Source organism: Patella vulgata, chromosome 3 (genome assembly GCF_932274485.2).
Source record: "Patella vulgata chromosome 3, xgPatVulg1.2, whole genome shotgun sequence".
Lineage (NCBI taxonomy): Eukaryota > Metazoa > Mollusca > Gastropoda > Patellidae > Patella > Patella vulgata.
In genome coordinates this window covers 75,495,098-75,518,701 of record NC_065881.2, presented here as the reverse complement: position 1 = coordinate 75,518,701, position 23,604 = coordinate 75,495,098, and the positions used below count along the sequence as shown (strand labels likewise).

Genomic DNA, 23,604 nt, shown 5'->3' with positions numbered 1-23,604 from the left:
AGATTTTCTTGAAGCTTGTTTTTATCTGTTAATGTTACTGATTTTATCTTTGGAAGTGAAAATGACTTATCTCCTGTCAGTACTGCATGATCTGTTGTTGGAAGATGCTTCGGTAGCAGAGTTTGATTCCTAGATATTTTCATGGAAGTATCTTTAGCTTTCATAGCACTGGCTCTAGTAGGTCTAGGCATCGTCATCTTTTTGGGAAAACTTGGCATTGGTTCTGACCGGTACGTGGTACCTTCCGAGCAGGAAATCATTGGTTTCAGCTTTTTGTTTTTAAATTGTTGGCATTGGGTTGGACGGTTTGGAACTGCTCCTAAAGGAGGCAACTTGGCATATTTTCCTAAACTATCTTCGTAGCAGAAAGCTTCTTTCACAGTGGAGGCATCTTTAATGGTGTATTTCCCTATGAAAGATGAATCCAGTGGGACAGAGCTACTATCATCCATCGCCTTGATTTCCTCGACATGTTTATCAGAATGACCACGGATACCTTCCCTGGGACTTGAAATTACAGTTTCCTGTCGACCTTCATGTTTTGCTCTTTCACTCTCGTTCAAACCTTTAGTTGAAATCTGTACACCCTTGAATATTGTGGGATCTTCTCTCTCGGTGGTCAACTCTTTCAAAAGAAGTGAAGAAGAATCGGCGCTACTGGGTGGAGAAATACATTGAAAATGATCTACTGCGTTGGACATGGTGTTGTTTGATAGCAGTGGACTTCTCATTGAGCCTGAGATCTTCATGGGTTTACATGTTGTATATTCATCTATACTGCTGTATGTGTCCAATAGTTCTTTCTGGTCAATTTCTGTTTTGCTACTGACCACAATCATTTGATTTTTATCCATTCCTACAAAGCTCTTCATGATTTTACAAGTACTGTATCCATCCATATTGGTACAAGGTGAATATGTGTCCATGGACTCATCCATTATGTTCCTGTTGTTTCTGATGCTGACCTGTTCGCTGAATCCGGGCAATGTTTTCTTATTTTCGCTTTCTTCTTGGTGATTTTCACTCTCAAGCATTTGGTCTTCAGGACTGACACATGAGATGGGTTGAAGTCTTTCATCTACCGTAGCTTTAACAACGGGATCAACAACAGTTGGACTTGGATCTGGCACTCTTTTACCGAACCGATATCTAACCTTCTTCACGCCATCAATGGGTGGTACTCTCTCAATGTAATCCTTGCCTTTACTTCTTGTAGCCTCGTAAAGTTTCTTGTAGAAATCAACCTCTTCATCGGCCCTCTCAACACTACATTGCAGAATCAAAATACGGTTCATACAATCATCGTTTTCATAATGTAGCTTGTCGATATGTCTGAAATAAAACATACATCAAATAATTATAACTAAATGTTACAAAATTGGAGTAAATTATTTACTTTTATCATTAAAATAGCAATGAAATAGTATCTACATCAAAAATAGTACATTTACAAAATAGTAAATTATTTACTTTTATCATTAAAATAGCAATGAAATAGTATCTACATCAAAAATAGTTAATTTACAAAATAGTAAATTATTTACTTTTATCATTAAAAATAGCAATGAATTATTATCTCCATAAACAACAGTACATTCACTCAAAATAAATCATTTACTATGATTCAAATAAAAGTACCTGTTAAGTTGGTCAACTTTAAAGCGGAGATCATCATTTTCTAATTGTATCTGATTGTTGTTTATCTTAACACGTTCCTCGTCATCTTGTAGTGATGAACCTGTAAATATAAAGAAGATAGACATTTTGGATATTATCTTGATACTTAAAATATCGTGAAAGTCATTCATTCATAAATGACCTTCTTAGATCCAAACCAAAAGTACATAAACGCAGTCAATTGCCGCTACATGCATTAAAAGGTAAAAAAAACCCCAAAGGTATATAAACCCAATCGAATATACCTACGTACATTTAAATATTAAAACTGGTCTACATTATGAGAAATATCGCGTTTGTATATGTGATTGGTATATATGGATAGGATAGAATGTCCGGTATATTTTTAATTTTGTCCTGGGCACAGCTTACTGGCTTCGATAGATATACTGAGTTACCGTATGCCAAACGAAATGTAAAACAGACGCCTTTCTTCAATCAGCTTAAAAGTAAAGTCCCTGGTAGTCTTACCGACGCCAGCAACAACAACATGAAAAAAGTATATCGAAAATCAGCACCGATACCTAACCAAATATTCTGTGCTGTGACCGTCTAATTGAATGAACATAGATATATCTAGAAATTATGCAATGACATATCTGACAAATTATCAGATTTAAAAGCTAAAACGGATGCGTCCTTTCTATGTTCCTTCTGGAGTGGCTAAAGACACAGGCCATAGATTATTCGTTTGCGCTCCTGGTTGATAGATGTTTCTCACGCATGTTTAATTGATCCAGAGATTGGCCTGGATCATTAAATACAAATGACCATGTATGTATATTGTATGTTTAAATGTAAACACAGAACAAACCTTTAGACTCAGTTCGAGGTTTAGATAGTATGTTCCCTCCACTGGTTTCAGGTTCAACACTACACCAAGATCCGCTCAAAGATGATGCATAAGATACCGATTCACCTGAATCACGTCTAGTTGATACGGGTTGATGTTTAGTCCAATAAGCTTCACCAGGAATCGGTTCTGGTAAACCTACAAATGTAAGACATGTGTAGAAGAGACATATACTAATAAACGTTACCAGTATTCAGCTTATCTAGACTTAAAATAACTTAACTGGTTTAATTTATAAGTAGAATAATAGATCTAATATATAATATATAATGTTTCAAACATACTTTATCAGCGTTTTACAAATACAGTGAGATTGACTCTCGTCTAATACTCACCAGTAATTTCTCTAGGAGATGGATAGGGAGCATCTTCATCACTTTCACCTAGAGGTTCCATAGCTTGGTGGCCATTTAATACACGCTTTTTAAAGTCGTGTAAAAAATCAATTCTACAAAACAAAACCATAATAATTACCATCTTAATTTCTTTTAGTTGTTTTACCTTTGTATTCTTTAGAAAAGAAGCGTGTCTTCAGTTTTGAGTTAGAATATGAAAAGTTATAAATGCCCTTAACTCCCTGCCAAACCGTGATTTTAAAAAGTTATTTAAATGCAAATAATGAAAAATATTCTTACCTCGAATCCATTGAACCGATTTTTTAAAATAAGAGTGATAATTAGTTAAAATGTAAAACTTTGCTACATAAAAAGTAGAAAGACGTCCTGTTAATTTTAAAATAAGAGCAGGAATGGTGGAACAATAGGCATAACGTCATAGCTTGCATTATGACGTCGTTTAACTATGACTTCTTAATAGTTAAATTTCTTTTAAAAGGTTCTGAAAAAATTCCGCTAATATCCCCAAATATATGCCCATAGGTACACAGATTAATGATCCAAAGTACTCCTAAGGGCTTTATCCCCTTCTCCCAAAGATAGATATGCAGCTTGGTAAAACACAAGGACTTATTATTGTGACTTTTTGAGATGCTGTAGGCCACTAATTTGGTAGGGACCCAGATGCTGCTTTGTCAGTGAATAACTTTAAAAAAAGAGAAAAGAAAAGAACACTTAAAATATATCATGGACCTTATAATACGGTCCATTAATGAACTATTTTTTTTTTTTTTTTTAAATTTCACCCCACGGGCCACCGCATAGGACTACCAATATTCTGCGCGGTCCAGGATTTGATTACTATTTAGTGCTTTGAAATAAATAAATTAAAAGACTATTATAATGAAGTGCCTGCAACAATGCATTTCGCGTTTCGTGTGTAGTGTCATTCAAGGGAAATAACTACATTTTAGTGGTTATCTCCCCTTATATTTATTTATTTACAGAGAGCGCTGCCTCAAAATGGCGACTGCTACAAATCGTGTAGACGAGCTTGTCAAAGATTATTTATTATTCCGTGGTTTGACAACAACCCTGAAGACTTTAGAAGTAGAACTAAAAACGGATAAAGAAAAGGGGCTTCGAGTAATTACATAATTTCCCCATCATATCTCTGTTAGACATGTTTTTGCGTGGGAAGTTCGTGAACTGTCACGTAAAAATATAAACAAAGAATGAAGGGGGCGGGGACATTTTACAATTTTAGTAAATTTACTTGTATTGTTGATATAACGTATTTTCATTCAATTAATACGTTATTAATAATAATAATAAAAAAAAGTTGACCTAAAATCGGCATTGTTCAATGGAATATCTTCGACAAACTGATAAGCCAAACACATGTTAATAGACACTTCCACTTCCTCTTTTAACCCTTTCACTGCGTATACCCGGTAGTACCGGGTATTATAAAATGTCGGTAAAATGCCCGTACCCGGTATTACCGTGTACTCAGTAAAGCCCTCGCTAAAATTAGTACCGTAACTGCAAGTGCCATCTATTGTATTTTCTATACACTAGAACATATTTCCACGTGTTTCAAATCGGCAAACCGTAAAATGGTGGAGTGCATTGTGACAACGTAGACGATGCACTCTCGACGAAGTCGTGAATGACGTCTTGCTGACCAACATGTGGACAATTTCGAGGCGGGTGATACACATAATTCGTTTCCAGTTACTTGATAATGATAGTAGTCAGGACAGTGATTGGTATTATGAAGTGTGTGATTTGTTGCGCGACGTTCCGCCCATGGCTAGCTATGTCTCCCGTGCATGATGAACAAGCCCAATGTGAACACGCTAGCCCTGTGTCTGCAGTAGATTCTGACAATAATTCTGATGTTTATAATAATGCTGGCCTGCTGGATCGTAAAATACGTAGGTAATTCCTGATTCCCGAACGTGTAGATCTATTGACTGACTATATTGATAATGATATAGGACTTGGGGATGAAAGTGAAAGTGAAAGTAAAATCAAGGTATTGCAATCCGCACGTGGTCATGGCAGCGGGAGACGTGATGCGCGTGTTCGCGGCGGCATTGCTCATGGCTGCTATTGATATTTTTGTTCATTTTATATATCTTTATCAAAATCCAGTAAAAAAACAATATCTTTTAAGTATTTCATGGAGAAAAATTCGTTTTCGTGTTAGCTTTAGTGTGAAATGAGAAATCCAAAATGGCCGCCATGACGTCACGTGACTACATTATTATGCAAATTTCCAAAATTCTATTTTTTCCTCTTAGCCCAACCTCATGCCCATCCCAACAGACAAAAAGATTTTTCATAAAAGCTTCCATAAGTACTGCTTGGCATTCAGTTCCAACCTCCCTTTTTTCCTCAAAAAAGGGTCTAGCACAGGCAGTGGATTTACGTCTAGCATTGAAAGGGTTAAAGGAGCTAAATCGCTAACATTTGGGACCTAGAAATTGACAAAAGTGAGTCGCAACGCATATAATACTGTAATATGAATGTATATAAACTGATTTACATTCAATGGTTTCTGTTTTTACTCCAATTTTAAATCAGTTATGTTTGGCGAAATAAGCCAGCAGTCTCAAGCTAGTGCTAATTTCTAGCGTCTGGTTATTCCAGTCTACATACGCCGTTTGATTTGGTGCAATGTGTCTAGCCTCGTCCCTCGAGTCTCTTGATACATCTGGGGCTGAAGCGCATTATGGTACACGATCACGATTCGTGTACCAATGGTAAAATGTTTATTTTGTCTTAAATATTGGATATCAAAAGTCAATCTTTTTCCGGTAAGATCACAACATGAATGTTGATTTAATTTGACAAATAAATCGTGTTTTCAATGTTGAAGATTTTGGATAATATTGAGTTAGAGACTTAGCTCCTTTAACTATTTCGAATTTCGGAAAAAATTAAAAATAAAATATAAAATTGATGTAATTGGGTTGATTGGGCTTGTCAGGCGACTACCTGCCAATAAATATTCAATATTTTAAGTCATCACATAAAAAGCAATCCAATAAAATTATATCAACAGTAAACCATTTAAGACACCAATTAAATGACCATTTCATGAGCTTGTCACTGCCAAATTCTTCATGGTGATTTTAGTATTTCAAGATTAAAAATTTTCTCAGTCCACTGAAATATCGACAATTGCCAGGGAATCTGAGGCCACATAAACTAAAGAGACAGAAAGATTGATTTAAACCTTTTGATCAATTACTTTATTAGCCTACTAATATGGATCTTTTTTGGACCAAGAATCTCCTCAGTACACTCCACTGAAGGGTATCTGAGGGTACGTAAGCTAAACAGACAGAGAGAATAAGTTGGACTACCTTCTTATTGGCCCATCAGTATGTGTATGGACCTTTTTTAGACTAAAAGGTTGACAATTCCTAGGGAATCAGATACCCAATAAACCTAAAGAGACACCTTTTTGGCCAACATGTACATATGGACCTTTGTGCACTTCATGTTGTTACAATGTACATATCTGAACTTGTCTCATTTATTTTTAGGCTGACAAAATAGTTGAACAAGTACAGTATTATATCACCAATAGTGATCTCCATGGATTGAGAGAATACTGGTCCTTTTTAAATCAACGATTATTCCAACGATTAGAACAACAGTTTATGTCTAGTGTTCGTAAACTGGAGGTGGGCCTACAGAAACTTTATATTGTTGCAGCTTTTCAAAATAACAGGCCAGACAGAGTACATGAATTTTTTGATAAACTGGTCCAAGTATCAGACATACAGAATCAACTAGAATTCAAAGAATGGTTTGGTAATGGATATTTTGCTTTTTGTTTCAAATAATATAGACTTTAATTTGGAAGGTCACATTTAATACATTAATTTTTTGAAAGCCTTAATTTCTTCTTTTATGATACCAGTCAAGCAATCTGAATATCAGAAAATTAAATTCAAAATGAATTTACGCCCAGTTTTTACTTGGGTGTCTGGTGTCTTACTTAACCCTTTGAATACCAGTGGCCAGATTTGCAGCCTGTAACATTGTGCCCAGGAACCGACTGTATAGGTAGTGGAACGTTCAGGAACCTGGTTGTCAAAGGGTTAAACTAATAACAAATGACTATTATGAAGGTGATTTAAAAGAATATTTTCATCAATTATTTCAATTTCTTTGTTCATTTATATTTTTAGCCTTTCCATTCATGAAGAACCCAGAAGAAAATACAATGTTTCAGATGTATTTTAATAAAGCCTGGCAAGATACACTCTTCCTTTCATTACATAACTTTCTTAGTGTTATACTTCAAGCTATGCATATCCTTTATAAAGTTTATCGGTAATTAAACTCATGCTTTTGGTTACTGTTTTTTTTTTATTGTTGATCAATTTATCTAAATCCTAGCAAAGAAAGAAAATCCTGATTAGTACTAGTAGTAGTAGGGAAATGGCACAATCGTTACTAAACTGGAACCATGTGATTGAATGTTCAATCCTTACTCTATAGCTATGTGTCAAACCCTTTTATCTTAAACTAAGCCATTTTATCCTTGTATTCCAATCTACCCAGCTGTAATTGGGTAGAACACTGTAAATATAAGTAAATGTAGCATGAAGATTTTTCTATAAAATGATTTGTCTGGAGGTATTAGCATCTAAGTATGTTCAGTGTCCTGTAATTATAAATTGTTAGTCATTGAGCGACACCCAGAGTTGGATAAAATTAATTTAGAATCACATAGAAATGTAATACGAATGAGATTTTTCATAGACTTAAAGCGAGAATTTCAAATTTTCTAAGAAAGTCAAAACATAATTGTTTCTATGTCTTTTGCTCAATAGGTTATCAAATCACTATTATACGTTCATGGGCATTATTTCCCACCCTTAAAAATCTATGACACAGGAAATAACAGCACAATTACCTCCCCTGTTTTGCTATTGACAACATAGGGCAGCCATTTTCCAACGTTGGAATTTGAAGTTAAAAATGATATTTTTGCCAATTTCTCAGCTGGCAATAGCGAATTATAGGAGTAATAGGATTATCTATTTTAAGGCTTTATTTTAATACTTTTTAAAAATATAACTTGAAAATTTGCAATTGCAACTTTAAAGGGTATATGAATTTTATGCTGATTTAGTTTTAGTCTCATCAAGATTGAATAACTTATTTAACCTTAATCCATAAGTACCAGCTCCAACATTGTTGAATTTTGAATATGATCATAAACGAATGAAGTTTCTACAAGAAGAAAATAATATTCTGAAGGAAAAGGTAAATTTTTATATTTGGCAACACCCATGAATTATGTGATTTGTGAAACTACTCTAAGCAGATGGATCATAAATGTCAAGATTATGAATAAGGGTCTCTCTTATTTCATAAAAAAAAGGTTAAATTACACACAATTCTTCAAAGTATTCTTTTGTTCTGATTTGTTAAAAAAATTTTGTTTGCTCAGAATGACATTAATATTTCATGTTGTGTATGACAAAAAGTTATTATGAATTAACGTGACCTGTATAGCTTATCAAAGGAGTTATTATGAATTAATGTGACCTGTACAGATTATCTAAGGAATAAATACAACTGTACTTTATTTTACTTTTATTGAAATTCATAAGACTGACAATAGCACTCGGCAAACCTCAGCAGATTCCAGTACACCACATCTAGCCTCGGCTGTATGACGAATTCTGCCATTGGAACTACTTTCATGTTCCTGGATTACAAATGGCGGCATTCTTGAAGACACCTGTGAAAAGTTTTATCATACAAAGCTTTCAATGCCTGACTGAATTTTTTTTTTTTTTTTTCAAGTTTATTTGATTTTCTTTAAACAAAAACAACTTTGCATTGAAAACTCTGCACACTTTTCGAACAATGCCATTTTAAGAACTTCTTTCTAAAAGCGGCAAATTTTCTTAATAAGTAAACCAATACTCACATATCAATTGTATGGGTGTAGGTACATATCACTTACCATCATACAGCTAAGGCTAGATGTAGGGTATCAGAATCTGCCGAGTGTGAGGATAGATCACATTAAACTTGCTTGCTCATGTCAGTTTATTATATATTTACATTTATTGACTTTCTGTGAAATTAAATGAATTTTGTTTGAATATGTTTAATTGTAAGAATACAACATTAACTATTACAGTATATGATACATTATATATTTTTCTATAATTTTTGTTCAACATTTATATTTTAGTTGCGTATAGTGAGTGAATCTGGTAATTTAGATCAGAACAAGAAGAAAGAACAAGATTGTAATTCAGCTAATGAATCTTTAACGTTAGATTTCTCAGCTTTATCAGAGTAAGTATTTAACATTAGATTTCTCAGCTTTATTAAAGTAAGTGAGATTTCTCAGCTTTATCAGAGTAAGTATTTAACATTAGATTTCTCAGCTTTATTAAAGTAAGTGAGATTTCTCAGCTTTATTAAAGTAAGTGAGATTTCTCAGCTTTATTAAAGTAAGTTAGATTTCTCAGCTTTATCAGAGTAAGTATTTAACATTAGATTTCTCAGTTTTATTAAAGTAAGTATTTAACCTAAGATTTCTCAGCTTTATTAAACTAAGTTAGATTTCTCAGCTTTATTAAAGTAAGTATTTAACATTAGATTTCTCATCTTTATTAAAGTAAGTGAGATTTCTCAGCTTTATTAAAGTAAGTATTTAACACTAGATTTCCCAGCTTTATCAGATGTATGAATAAGCCTTAATTCTTTGCAACTTTTTTTTTGATTAATACTTTGATTGTTTTTTATATTAGTGAAAATTCCAGCTCTAACATTCAAGAGAAGCAGAAATCTGGTAGACGTCTTCCATTTAATTTATCGTCATCTATATTAAGTAAAAAGAAATCAGATCCACAACTGCAGAAGGTTGAACCGAAAGTTGTCCGAAGTAAACCTAGTAAAATTCCTCCACAAACGGCACCAGTAACAACCAGTAAAAAACTATTATCAACTACATCTCGGCAACAATCAGTAGGCTCAGGTAAGATATACAGTATATTCTAAGTCATAGTTTTCTGGGATATTTTACTCTTCTATTAAAGATATATTATGTAAGAGTTAGATAAAGAGCTAGCCATGAAGGTTTGACAAGAGGTGTGCAATAATTTCAACCACCGTACTGGTTGTTCAAAGCTAAGTCTTGCTCCTCCATTTTTGAATTAAATCAAAATATGGCTGAACCGTTCTAATCTATTTAATATCAGAGAAATCTGATGTCATCGAGAGTTGATTATGGCCTGGATCAGTTAATAAATGTCTAATTAATAATTTCAAAAACATTCCAGGCCTAAAGAAAGACCTGCAATAGCCATATTTAGCTCTTGCATAATGTATGTTTAATCAAAGTATAATTTCTAGTGAAGTGAGAGAAAGAAATGGGGTTTAACATCCACTCCACTAACTAGATCATTTCAAGACTAATATATAATTCAATTTTATTTCAGTTATTCTCTTGCACGTAAAGGTCTTTAGCTTTAGGGGGGAAACCAAAGGACCCCCAAAAAACCCAATACGGTTGGATAGGCAACCCTACCCCTCGTCAGGTACAAGCGGGGAATCGAAACCACACCACTTGACTCAATGACAGACCTTGTGATAAACCATTCCCCCCCCCCACCCCCTCTTCTGTCTTGATTTATCCATGATAGTAAACTTCGACCTATTGTACCATAGAATTATGAATATTCATGAAATTAATGCAAGGTAGCATTTGACAATTGATTACAGATCTCTAGCTATTTGTAATGACATCTATTTATTGTTGGCAGTGCCAGACTGGGCCCACCTGTCCACCTGTCCGTGACAGGTGGGCCTAAATTCATATAAAAAAAGTGGGCCTAAGTCTATGAAGAAAAAATAAAAAAGAGAAAGATAAAAGAAAATAGAAAGAAAGGGCACTGAATGTTGGAGTTCTATTTATTAATGATTTGTGTATTATTATTGTAGTCATGTCAACATCTATTCCATCAAATGAAGTAAACATTACTACACCTAGACATAAATCACACTCTGATTATCAAAAACAAAGAAAGGAATTATTAGGTACAGAGAGAAAACCATCAACAATTGAAAAGTCACAGGTAAATTATTTTCTGTGATCATGTTTCAGCTTAACTTTTTGTTGATCACCATTCCTTACGATAAACCTACCATGTATCCACTCTATACACAATAAACTAGTCTGGTCAGACTACATGTAGTTAGAGTAGGTTCATTTTCGTAGACATTTGTAAAAATCCCTAAATTTGTAAATTGAAATTCTAATGGTCATATGTCAGTCGTGGGTGGTCAAATTTGTATCAGATTAAGCATACAATCTTGTTTGAATACCACTGAAGTGTCATAATAAAAGTTAAATCCTATAAAGCAAGACTGTCTTTTTGACAATCAGTATTTGATTGTCTGTTAAATACACTAGTCAGTAAATTTACATTTTACAAAGGTATTTTTTAAAGTGTATTATATAGCTTTAAAAACAGCTAAAAGAATACGAAATTTGTATTTTTTTCTTTGCAGATCATTAAACATTTGACTTAGGTATTCAGTTAAAACATTGGTAATTAGAATTAATAGACTGTACTAAAAGGATGTCCTGATAGACTGTACTAAAAGGATGTCCTGATAGACTGTACTAAAAGGATGTCCTGATAGACTGTACTAAAAGGATGTCCTGACAAAATTTGAATGTCAGAGCCAGGTTTGTTTTTAATATTAGTTATATTTGATGGTGTAAATTTGTTATTTGATTATTTCAGAGAGTTTCAGACACAGAATCTAGCTCTGGTTCTTCAACACCTAAGAAATCTGTACCAGTGTCATCAGAATACAGTCTAAGACCTGATACAGCAACTAGTGGTATTGATGTAGGTAAAAGTTCACCTATTGATGTAACAGCACGACAACCTTCTCCAGCTATTCCTGGTATGTGTTTTATCACTTTTATATATTTCATTTTACTAATGCGCAAGAAAGTTCCTTGGGATTTTCCAGCCTGGTTTTCCCTTGTTTAGTGATGCAGGAGGTCCTGACAAAGAAAATCATCCAGTTGTTTTCATAAGACTAAGGTTCTGTGTATATCATTAGCATCCGATTAAAGATCTTGTAAAAGTTAAATATCCATATAAGAGTTGGTCGTAGTGCTGCTGTCAGGGCAAAATTTCCCTCATACCCTCCAAAAATGAATGCTACTTGTTTCAAACAAGCATTGATAAATTTGAAGTATTCTTTCCCTGCCTAACAGTACTCTTGACACTGTGGAGGGCATAGTTTGTGAATTTAAAAATGTTAATTTATTTGTTTTTTTCAGATGGCGAATGTCCATTTCTACTAATGAGCCAAGTAAGTTATCAATTTATTTCTTCATTTATTGATACTAGCTTGTTAAATAAGAAGGGGGATCATGGTGGCTAGGTGGGTAAGACGCTGGCTCGCTAGCCTGGAGGTTAGGTTGTTTGATCCCTGCATTGGCAGAGAAAGTTCAACCAGAATTTCTGGTGTGGTTCCCCCCTTGTCAGTGATGCAGGACGGAGGGCCTGACAAGGACAGCTGTCTAGTCGTTTGGATGGGACAAAAAACAGAGGTCCTTTGTACACATTGGCATGCACGTAAAAAATCCCTTGACAGTTGGAATTCGATATAAGAATAGGCTGTAGTGCAGCTGTCTTGGCAAAATTTCCCTTATAGCACACTGTATGCCGTATGCCCGTCTTCATTAGCCCAGCTCGGAGCAGTACAGTAGGACGTTAAATCCCATGTTATTGCATTGGTAAATAAGAAATTCAATCTCAATTTTTTTCATTTGCCATTTTATTTGACTGCTTGTTAAATAAGAAATTCAATCTCAATTATTTCATTTGCCATTTAATTTTATTTTCACTACTAAATTTAGGATTTATGAATGTCTATTTTTTTTTTTATTAAGGAAGAGTATGCAGAACATCATTCAGCTATATCTTATTGTCGATTTTCTAACACTGGACAGTATGTGTCTAGTTTAGATGTAGATGGTGTTGTCAAGTAAGTTATTTTCATATAAAGAAATATTCATGCAGTCAATTAATTAGAATGCCATGACAACAGGTATTTTAGAAATTTCAACTAAAAGCACCAATTATGTTGCAAATATTATGTTATGCGAGGGCCCTGCTTAAAACCTTTTTTATTTTTTTTAAAAAGAATATGGACATGGAGTCCTCAACCATCAACTATTACAACTGTCATGGCCAGATCAGCATTTTTATCCTTAGAATGGGCTAGCAAGTCAGATAAATATGTAAGTTTGATTCTATGATTAATATAATTAATTAATAATTAATTAGAAATACGACTACCGCTGAACTGTCACCAAACTTTTCAACTGAACATCCATTCAAACCATCAAAGTTATTGTGTAAAACTCAGTGAGTTAGACCTTGGCTCGCTAACCTGGAGGGATTTTCCGGCATGGTTCCTCCTTGTCAGTGCATGACAGAAGGCCTGGCAAGGGACAGCGTATAATTGTATGGATGGGACAAAAAAACGAGGTCACATGTACACATTAGCCCAATCGGAGCAGAACAGTAGGACGTTAAACCCCCATTTCATTTCATTTATTTTGTAAAAACATTTATAAACTGAAGTTGATGGGCTTTTGCAGATTGATTCCAAATTAGAGAGAAACTTATTTTTAACTATGATGAATTGAAATGTTCTGAAAATAGAATGAGAAAACCTAAGCACTGATTTTATACTTATTTTATTGCCTGATCAGCATTTAATCTCAGTTTTAGTTTTCAAGTTCAAATTTAATTTAACATATCTTGTGTATGAAAAAAGATATCTTGTATCAATGTTTGAAGATATTCTTTATTAATGGTTAAAGATATTTTTATATATTAATGTATATTGTATATTTTCTAGTTATTATTAGGGAATAGAACTGGTTGTATCAGACTTTTTGATGTTAAAGAAAATAAAACATTAAAAGAAGTTGTTGTTGATACAGGATATCCACGGTAAGTAATATATTTAACTTTATTTGTTAATTTAAGAAATTAATATTAAAGGCCTGATGCATCATTTGCATTTTTGCTAAAATATTAAACATACATTATGCAAGAGCTAAATCTTCCAATTGCAGGGCATTCTTTAGGCCTGAAATGTGATCTGAATTATTAATTAGACATTAATTAACTTATCCAGACCATAATCATCTCTCAATGGCATCGCTAGCCTGTGATATTTACTGGATTAGAACCCGGTTTGCTGCTTTTGATTAAATCAAAAAATGGATAATCGAGACTTATGTTTTTTATCGTACCGACTTTAGTAATGATGATCTTTAATCCACGCTAATGTGTACTCATATTGATTATTTAACATTTAAACATACATTATGCAAGCGCTAAATCTGCCTATTGTAGGTCTTTCTTTAGGCCTGAAATGTTATATAAACTATCAATGCCATCTTATGTGTTTGATTTTCACTGGATTTGAGTCTGATCTGCTGCTCAACCCTCATAAAATAATAATAATATGTCCATTTATAAACGTCTATATCCATAAAACGTGCTTATGGCCCATATTGATGATTAAATACAAAAATGGATAATCAAGACTATGTTTTTTTTTTATCATACCGACTTTAGTAATGATGATCGAGTCTAGACCGGCTAGGCCTAAAATTCAATTGCTGATATCTCGGTTCAGAGCGAAGCAATTTGACTGAAATTTTTAGCATATTCCCTTTACATCACCCAGTTTTTAACTATTATAGTGAGAACTGCCAGCTCTTTATCTAATCTTCCATAATGCCCCTTTAATTAAGAAAACAAAATCATAATCCCAATGTTAGAGAGTCTGTGAATGTATCAGATGTATTATGATATTATAATTGCATGTTTCAGAATTAATAACATAACATTAAATCCAGCTGGAGTGAGTTTTGTTTGTTCTGCAGCAGCTCAAAGAGTACACAGTCCATCGAGTATCACAGATACTAGTTCTAGTACTAAACCTGGTAAATTATTATTATGGGATGTCAAGACAATGAAATGTGAGGTAAGAATAAAAGTTATTGTACTGTAATTATCTTCCATGATATGTAACCGAATTAACACCTGTGTGTGTAACACTTCAGAAGTTATTCAGTCTAATGAGTTAGTTTATTAATATGTTAAGTCACAATTTTCTGTAGTCCGAATATAATGAAATATGAAATGTGGGTATAGAGAGAGAGAGACCCACTTGACACAATCTAAGTCATTTCGGGACTAACATATGGTTCAATTTTATTTCAATAATTCGCTTGCACGTAGGGGTCTTTAGCAGTGGGAGGAAACTGGAGAACCCAGAGATAACTCAAGAGGTTGGACAGGCGAACCTACTCCTTGTCACATACAACCGTGGAATCAAAACCACGCCAGTTGACTGGATGACAGACCTTATGATACAATGGGCACACGCTATCCATTCTGTCATCCAACCCCTCTATAAATGAGCAGTATTATATATGAATTTTTGTAGGGATGGGTAACAATATAAAATATTTCATATGTATGTGACATGGTTTTATTTAGCGTTCACTTCCATGTTCTCTCTTTTTTTGTTTTATTTACAGAAACAGTTAATTTTTGAGCCTGGTCCAGTGTCAATTAATTGTTCATCATATAATCATAATGGTCAGTTATTAATAACAGGTGCAGCTGATGGTGTTATTAGATTATTTGGTAAGCACCAAATTTGATATATTTCTGTAGAGGTACACCTTGACTTAGATCTCAAAGAAAATAATGATAACGTTTATAAAAGTTTGAGTATTGATGATTTGTTTGATGATGGAAGGGAGATTGGAATCAGAATGGAATGCATACAACAGGGTAAATCAGGCACACTCTTTCCACTATATGTCAAACATTTCCTATGTGAATTGGCATATGTTTGACCAGGTATATATGGTGAATCATATTCCAAATTAAAAAAACTATTGACTGTATTGTTGACAATAGGGGAGATAAATTAAAAAGCTATTGACTGTATTTTTGATAATAGGGGAGATATTATTAAAACTATTGACTGTATTGTTGATAATAGCGGAGATAAATTATATATCAACCATTTTAAAGTGTTATACATCTACCTTGATACAGGGTAAAGATGTATATCATATCCTGTTATATTTTATGTGTTACTATTATTGATTTTACAAAAGGGTAATGTTAATAACACAGTAAATGTTATTGTCCCCTGCCTTGACGAAGTTCGATGGTGAGAATTTTCTGCTTAGACTAAGGAGCGATAAGCAATTTCATTGGTCAAGACTTTGGAACATAACAACTCTGCTTTTAATTGAGGTAGACTGTTTAAACTTGATGTAGATGTTCATTAGGTGAATGTCTTGACTGAGTTCAATGATTAACATTTTGAGCTGAAGCTAAGCAGAGCTTATCAGTTTCATAATCTTGATTCTATTTGATAGAAAGTGATGAAACTTAGTGTATAGTTTGATTGCTCGATACTTTTGAAAAAAATAAATGTGCTATTAATTAATATGTGTCATCTAATTATTTTGAGATTTCGGTGGGGGACATCAGCCTCACTGTTGCCTTGTTTTTATGGATATGATGTACCACAGGGTAAATGTTATATTTTAAATATTATAGACATATTACAGGGGACATGTTATATTTTGTATAATTATAGATATACTACAGGGTACATGTTATATTTTGTATATTATAGATATTTCACATGGCACATGTTATATTTTGTATAATTATAGATATACCACAGGGTACATGTATATCTCAGTGGGAAGGTCATACAGGTGAAGTTAATAGTGTACAGTTTAGTTCTGATGAAACAGCTTGTTATAGTCTGGGAACTGATGGAAAGGTCTGTTATACATATATTTAACATATTTCTGGTAATCTGCCTTACATTCAATTTTTGACTAAGAGTTGCTTGAATGATACAAAAGCTGTCATTAGCCTTGTTGGTGCAAAAAGTAGGACTTAAACCCCATTTCATTTCCATTTAATCAAATGCTTTCGATTATTCATATGGTATCCAGATATTGAATGGCATAAGTTGTTTTGTTTGATTATCTGAATTAATATTATTATTTATCTGTTCTTAAAATGGCATTTTGGAGCAGATTGTTTAATAAAATTCTATATGGAACATCTTAATGATAGCTTTAGATAAAATAAATACATTTATTAAGTTAAACACTATGATCTTAGATTCAATGATTCTAAAGATTTTCCTTTGCTTATTTCCTTAATCTTGCCATATTCATTTGCCCGGACATTTAAATGATTGGAATTAGGCCGGATGTATTATTTCTTTTGGCTTTTATGTTAAGTGATGTCCTTACTGTATACACTAAACCCTGTTCAGATTGGCCAGGTTGGGTGGCTGAATGGTAATGTGTGTGTGTTGCATCACAATGTCTGTCACATTGAGTCAAGTGGCATGATTTCTATTCCCTGCTTGTATGTCCTCCAGTTTCCTCCCACTGCTAAAGACCTATATGCGCAGGCGAATTATTGAAATAAAATTAAACCATGTTAGTCCCAAAATGACCTAGTTTATGTCGGGTAGATCCCCTTGTTTAATCTCATTTCTCTATCTGTCGGTTCATATTGTTTAAATGATGATATTAGTCTTTGAATGTTATTGATTTATTGCTGTATATTTTTTTCAGTTTATTAAGTGGAGTATACATAATACTGGTTCAAAGTTAGAAGAATTACCTATACATCAAGGGGCATCACTCCCATTCCTAGCAACCAGTCCAACTGGTAATAAAGAGTTACCAAGGGGAAGATTATTTAATTTTGATTCAGAAGGACAGTATATATTAACATGTGATAAAAATAAAGGAGTTATTTACCAGGTATTTTTTATATTTAATTATATATTGGAATTTAAACATCGGATACAATCAAAGTTGATGTGAGATGTTATCTTTATCCCTTGACGTCTCCTGTGATGTGTAGATTGTGGGACTAATGAAGTTTCAGGGTTGTAGAAATGATAAGGTTATTAAATTTCTAAGTGAATTGGTGGCCTGAAGGTCTTAGAAACCATTTTCTACCTTTTGTTTTAAGAATGGATAAGGGTCAATCATTTTTGAGTATTTTTTTTTTTTTGTAGTTATATATTAAAGGAGACAAATTTGACTTGACTATTCTTTGAATATGAACTAAGGTATCTTTTTATGTGTACCACAGTCCACAAATGTGTACATGGGAAATTATTTTTTTTTCGGTATCAACCATAGGACCGAATACATTTGCTGAGTCCAACAATGTCAGTCTGTTTGAATAGCTGAAAATTCCATGGGCCTTGGTTTTCTCATCTTTTAACTGATTGAATTTGTAATATTTTTCAGCTGTGTGGTGAGTCTGGTATAAGAAAGACTATGGAGTTGAAAGGTCACAAGAGTTTAATAACAACAGTTGATTGGTCGCCATCTGTTAATACCAGGGTAGCGCTTGCTGGGGCTATGGATGGAAAAATCAAAGTTTCTACTCTTTTACCACAATAACATAGGCTGTAACAGAGGATTAATTTTGATTACAGAAAGTAATCAGTGTATTCATATTGAACAGTGTTATTTTGAATTTTAAAAATGAATTTAAGAACTGTGTGAGAAGAAATTTTACACTGTGAGGGATAACATGACTCTAGTTAAATTAGAATTAAATAAGTTGCTCAGATATGTCCATAATGGTGTCCATTATAGTTTCAGGTTTCAAAACTTTGAAATAGACAGTAAATTTGACTTTAAAGGAAAAGTAGATAACTTATAGTTTCTCCCACTTAGCAATTAAGTTTTTACTTGATAAAATTAAACAATAGAGAATTCTAGTCGAAACATGGCTCAGTTATAAGCAGTAAATGTAATCCATAGAATTGGGACCAATGTATTTCCAGTTCATTACTAAATGGCAATGAAGCAATTGAAGTTTTTACTGAATGAAAGGCTGTAATACTATTCACAGTTCATTTTCTCTAACAGAACAAATCGTAGACTGGGACAAAAAATTTATAACTACATAAACTTAATACTTATGACATCAGTGAATAGATTAAATGTTAGAATTAAAGAGACATTCATATATGTATTAGCTTATTAATAAATTATAGTTGAGTAGATGAATATGTATTATATTTAATATTACATGTTTATTAAACCAAAGATATTTTCTATTCATAATGTGAATGCTAATCATTTATAATACATTTTGTATGTTATTTATATATTCTTAATTAAAGATGCATCATATAAGATTTAGATAAAGAGCTGACAGTCCTCTCTACAAAAGTTAAAAAAAAATAATGAAAATTTAATATATTGAAAATTTCTGTCAAATTACTTTACTCTGAGCAAATTTATACATGGCTTTTTGAAGATAAGTATAGTCCTGATTGTCATTGCTACCATTTTTATGATGATTTAAGTTAACTTATTAACTGCTGAGTGTGTTTAAATCTGTTGGAAATCATATCCATCTCAGTGTCTTGAGAGTAAATTATGGGCTTAGTATGTGAATAAATGTCTGATTAATGATTTAAAAAAAACATTTGAGACCAAACAAAAGATCTGCATTAGGCTGATTTAGCTCTTACATAATGCATCTTTAATTGTAAAACCTAATCATCTCAACCTTTAACCACATCTGCATATTAATTTTCAGGTGATCAATAGTCAGAGTAATTGTTTTTTTGTTTAAGAATATTGATATTATGTAGTTTGAATGGGTTAATTATTGTTCTATAGTATGGGATGGATTGGAGCTTAATATCTGGTGAAGCTTTACTGCCTACTCTTCAATTTCCAAATGTCAAGTGTTCTTATACTTGTATGGGGTTGGGTGGTTGAATGGTTAACACATGCGAGTTGAATCATAAGGTCTGTCATTCTGTTAAGTGGAGTGGTTTCGATTCCCCACTTGTACATGACAAGGAGAAGGTTCGCCTGTCCATCTTCTTGGGTTCTCTCTGGCTCCTCCCACTGCCAAAGACCCCTACGCTCAAGCAAATTATTGAAAAAAAATTTAACCATATGTTAATCCCAAAATGACATAGTTTGTGTCAAGTGGACTTTAAACCCCATTTCTCTCTCTTTTTGATCAGCCCTGAAAACTGAAGACTGGGCTTAAAAAATCCTAAAAGTTTGAACCAGGAGTTCTGGCTGGGAATATAGTGACCTGACTGTGCTCAACTGCATGACCCCCTCTCTGTTCAATAGGGACAGATCTTAGTGAAATCATGGGATGGCGAAAATATGTCCAGGTAATATACACTCTGACTGTAATTCATCCACAATCAACTACTGTTAAATGTTATGTATATGTGTGAAAGATTGTATATTGTTAGCTTTGTATTTGTGTGGAAATGTGCAATAATTGTGTCTTGTGACTAATTGTTAAGAATAAACCTATAAATAAGACCAACTTGAATATAAATTGTGTTGTTATTTCAGGCAGCCATTATCACTGTATTTCATGGTAAACCATGGCGGAAAAGGGTTTCAAAACAATCTCCCTTTGTTTGAATTCACAAATGAATTAAAGAATGATTTGAAAATGGGCTTTCATTAAATAAAATAAAATTTAACAATGATTTTAATAAGACAACAGACTGGGGAGAAGTAACTAAAGTACTGAGATAGCAGAATGTTGTTGCAATATCACTGGAGAGTCTATAGGAAAATAACCTGATGAACATAACACCCCTTTTTGCACCAATGCGCACTTGTTCCTTCCTTTCTCCGGTCACCGGTAACCAAACCACTGTTTGTCATATTAACTTAAAAACTACCCCACAGCATCTTCACAAAACCGCGACCCCGATGACACAATTGGTTTGCGGGAAGAGTGAGCTAGATCTGGAGAATATGCTGCGTGAGGGAGCATCTGAAGCTACAGTCATGTGCAGCGTTCAGTGGGCAATTTGAACTCGGACATTGTTCTGAAGCAGACAGGCACCTCGGCGTAATATGCACCATTTGGGTTATCTATCTATCGTGATTATGCCCTTGATGTCCCAGAAAATGGAGGCCATGTCCATGTAACTTTAGAACGGTTTGGCCGTTGGTGACGCCACGTGCTTCGACAGCATATTTGAGTTTTGGCCTTTGGGTCAAAGTAATGAACACGGGTTTCATCCAAAGTAACAGTATGACCAGCGAAAGCACGTAGATCTCTCTGATAGTCCCTGAGAAGCTATTGACTAACCATGAATCTCTGACGTTTTCGTTTCTCAGTAAACATTCTTGGCACCCAACGGACAGACACCAGTTGTTGTTGATGTGGAATTGTTCATGGATTATTCGTTCCACTGCTGTTTTGCTTATGTGCAGTAATTAACTTTATCAACCCAATAATACATTCTACAGAAGATATCGCTTCTGTGATAATTTTCATAATCTACATCAATTTGATTGGTCAGTTGAAAATGAACTACTTTTTTTATTTTCAAAGAACTGTTTTTTTTTATTAAAAGTAACTATTTTTATTTAATTGACCTTGATGGAAACACTGGGCCAATATAAAGGACTTTGCAATGGTTGAATTGCTGTCCAAAAATGATGTATCACTACGCCATAATGTAATCAGGTTCAGTAAAAGTGAAATCTATACCAAAGAATTATATTTATTTATTTATTTGTGCTTGTAAGAAAGGATTGGGTGATAAATAAAATCTCTTACAAAAAAGACTCGTAGGAGATTCTCTATATCTAACAGTTGTGTAGAGAACCTCAACAAACTTTATCTTGGATGTTCGCATCACAAGGGCGACCAGACCATGGTTCGTCTTCAGTGTATGCTGATCCGACCGCTTGTAAATTCAGTACTGTTTGACTGTAATTTACGAAGGAGAGTTGTCACACCTAATGTTTGTGTCATGTCATCATGAATTTGCTTTGGCTTAAAACATTTTAAATGAATATACCTAATCACGACCCTGCATTCGGGTTTCTCCATTTTGAGAGAAAATGCCGAGTGTGGCATGCTGTTGAGCGCTATATTGGAAATTATAGTACATGAACTTCGTGTTTTGTGTTGACAAGCACATGCTGCTGAGGCACTTTTCTAGCCACTTGACCAGATAGATTGACGAGACCGTAAAGGACGTATAGCTCTATTGTTTGGACCTTAAAATAGACGATAATGGGTCTAAAAGTACATATTAATGTAATAGCAGTATACTACATTTAATTATGTTCAGTGAAATACGCAAACAGTCTAAATTGAACGATAGTAGTTTGAGTCTGCCAAGGGGTTTTTTCTTTTGTATTATTATTTTGTAGTTTGTGAATCAAGTTATTTTTGTTATGTTATGTTTTTATGGGTTGCGTTTCGCTTTGATCAGCACAAATGGTGCACGAAACCATTACGTCAATAGAGTACACGACGTCGCGTACTGATTTTAAAAATGTTAATTGTGTTTTAAATATTTGATATTAGGACCCTATATTTTCACGGTAAGATAACAACATTAATATTGATTGAAATTGGACCAATGTTGAATTCTAATTCGTGTTTTTCATTGTGAATTGGGAGGTTGGATGGCCGAATGGTTAGCACGTGCGCGCTGTATGATAAGGCCTGTCATTGAGTCAACTGGCGTGGTTTCGAATCCCCGGTTGTACCCTCCCACTGCTAAAGACCCCTACGCGCAAGCGAGTTATTGAAATAAAAAAATTAAAACCATATGTTAGTCCCGAAATGACCTAGTTTGTGTCAAGTGGACGTTAAACCCCATTTCTCTATTTATAATTATATACAGGTTGAGATTACGTGTGTAGTATGATAATGGATTTTCGGTTGATAGCAAAAAATATAGTAGCAAATCAACAACTCAAATTTATACGATTTATTTATTTACTGCCGATAATCAGTATATAATAAAGCGGCTACAATTTAAAGTGACAGCGTGGTTTACAATTTGGTAAAAACAAAAAGCAAGTGATTTGCTATAACGGCTGTTATAGCATTTAATTAAGGACACTCGGCTATTAAACAACAAACAAACAAGAACGGCTTGAAATTCATAAGAACCAGATTCTGCCCTCAGAGATCAATATACTTATAGAATAGTATACTAATTTATAATGAGGTTCTACCCCGTTTTACATCTTTCATAAACACAAAGACCAAATAAACATTTTCAATTTTTTTAAATGGAAGCATGATAAATACTTCTCAAAATTCTAAGTTTACTTATTATGTTCGCATAATGTCGATCTTCGGCTAATCAGTTCTGTGTGCAGCCCTGGCTTAACCATTAACCGAAATAGCACTTGCTTAGGACCTCAAGGGAACAGTGGCACGGCTGCCCCCCGGATCCATTCACTTGATTTGATATTTGTTTATTTGGTGCAATGTCTATTTTCTGTCTTGTCCGCGGGTTTATCTTGTAGAATTTTGTTTTACGTGTAGTGCGGTCCTCCTGCACTTACTAATAGTGTTGTTCTGGTGCCAGATTTACAAATATACCAATCTTGCAGTCGAATGAAACAATAAATGAATAAAATCTCCCAAACTACATATACCAAGATGTTGATAATACTAAATATTGTTTTGTTTTCAGTTACATATATGAAATGAAATGAAATGAAATGGGGTTTAACTGTTCTGCTCCGACTGGGCTAATGAAAACGACATACGCCATACAGTGTGCTATGATATAAATTTT

General features: G+C 33.8%; 1 protein-coding gene across 2 annotated transcripts; it reads left to right on the top strand.

Moving 5' to 3' along the window:
- Positions 1 to 3,881: 3,881 nt before the first annotated feature.
- Positions 3,882 to 20,357, top strand: LOC126816655 (WD repeat-containing protein 91). Of its 2 annotated transcripts, XM_056099737.1 has the most exons (17): positions 3,882 to 4,011; positions 6,426 to 6,696; positions 7,077 to 7,199; positions 8,078 to 8,160; positions 9,104 to 9,210; positions 9,669 to 9,895; positions 10,861 to 10,994; positions 11,670 to 11,835; positions 12,221 to 12,252; positions 12,836 to 12,930; positions 13,090 to 13,186; positions 13,813 to 13,907; positions 14,799 to 14,952; positions 15,512 to 15,620; positions 16,673 to 16,785; positions 17,600 to 17,791; positions 18,290 to 20,357. In XM_056099737.1, exons 1-17 carry the CDS (start codon positions 3,889 to 3,891, stop codon positions 18,443 to 18,445), a joined length of 2,277 nt encoding a protein of 758 aa, XP_055955712.1. In that variant the 5' UTR covers positions 3,882 to 3,888; the 3' UTR covers positions 18,446 to 20,357. The 2 variants fall into 2 exon arrangements, with proteins under 2 accessions (XP_055955712.1, XP_050399327.1); XM_050543370.1 differs by lacking the exons at positions 3,882 to 4,011; positions 6,426 to 6,696; positions 7,077 to 7,199; positions 8,078 to 8,160; positions 9,104 to 9,210 and adding an exon at positions 9,379 to 9,396.
- Positions 20,358 to 23,604: the final 3,247 nt, after the last annotated feature.

Bases quoted from the DNA above. Each gene is read 5' to 3' on its own strand.
- LOC126816655 (XM_056099737.1), top strand. From the start codon at position 3,889: ATGGCGACTGCTACAAATCGTGTAGACGAGCTTGTCAAAGATTATTTA. The intron at 8,161-9,103 runs GTAAATTTTTAT...TTTATATTTTAG, and splicing joins ATAATATTCTGAAGGAAAAG to TTGCGTATAGTGAGTGAATC. The intron at 13,187-13,812 runs GTAAGTTTGATT...TATATTTTCTAG, and splicing joins CTAGCAAGTCAGATAAATAT to TTATTATTAGGGAATAGAAC.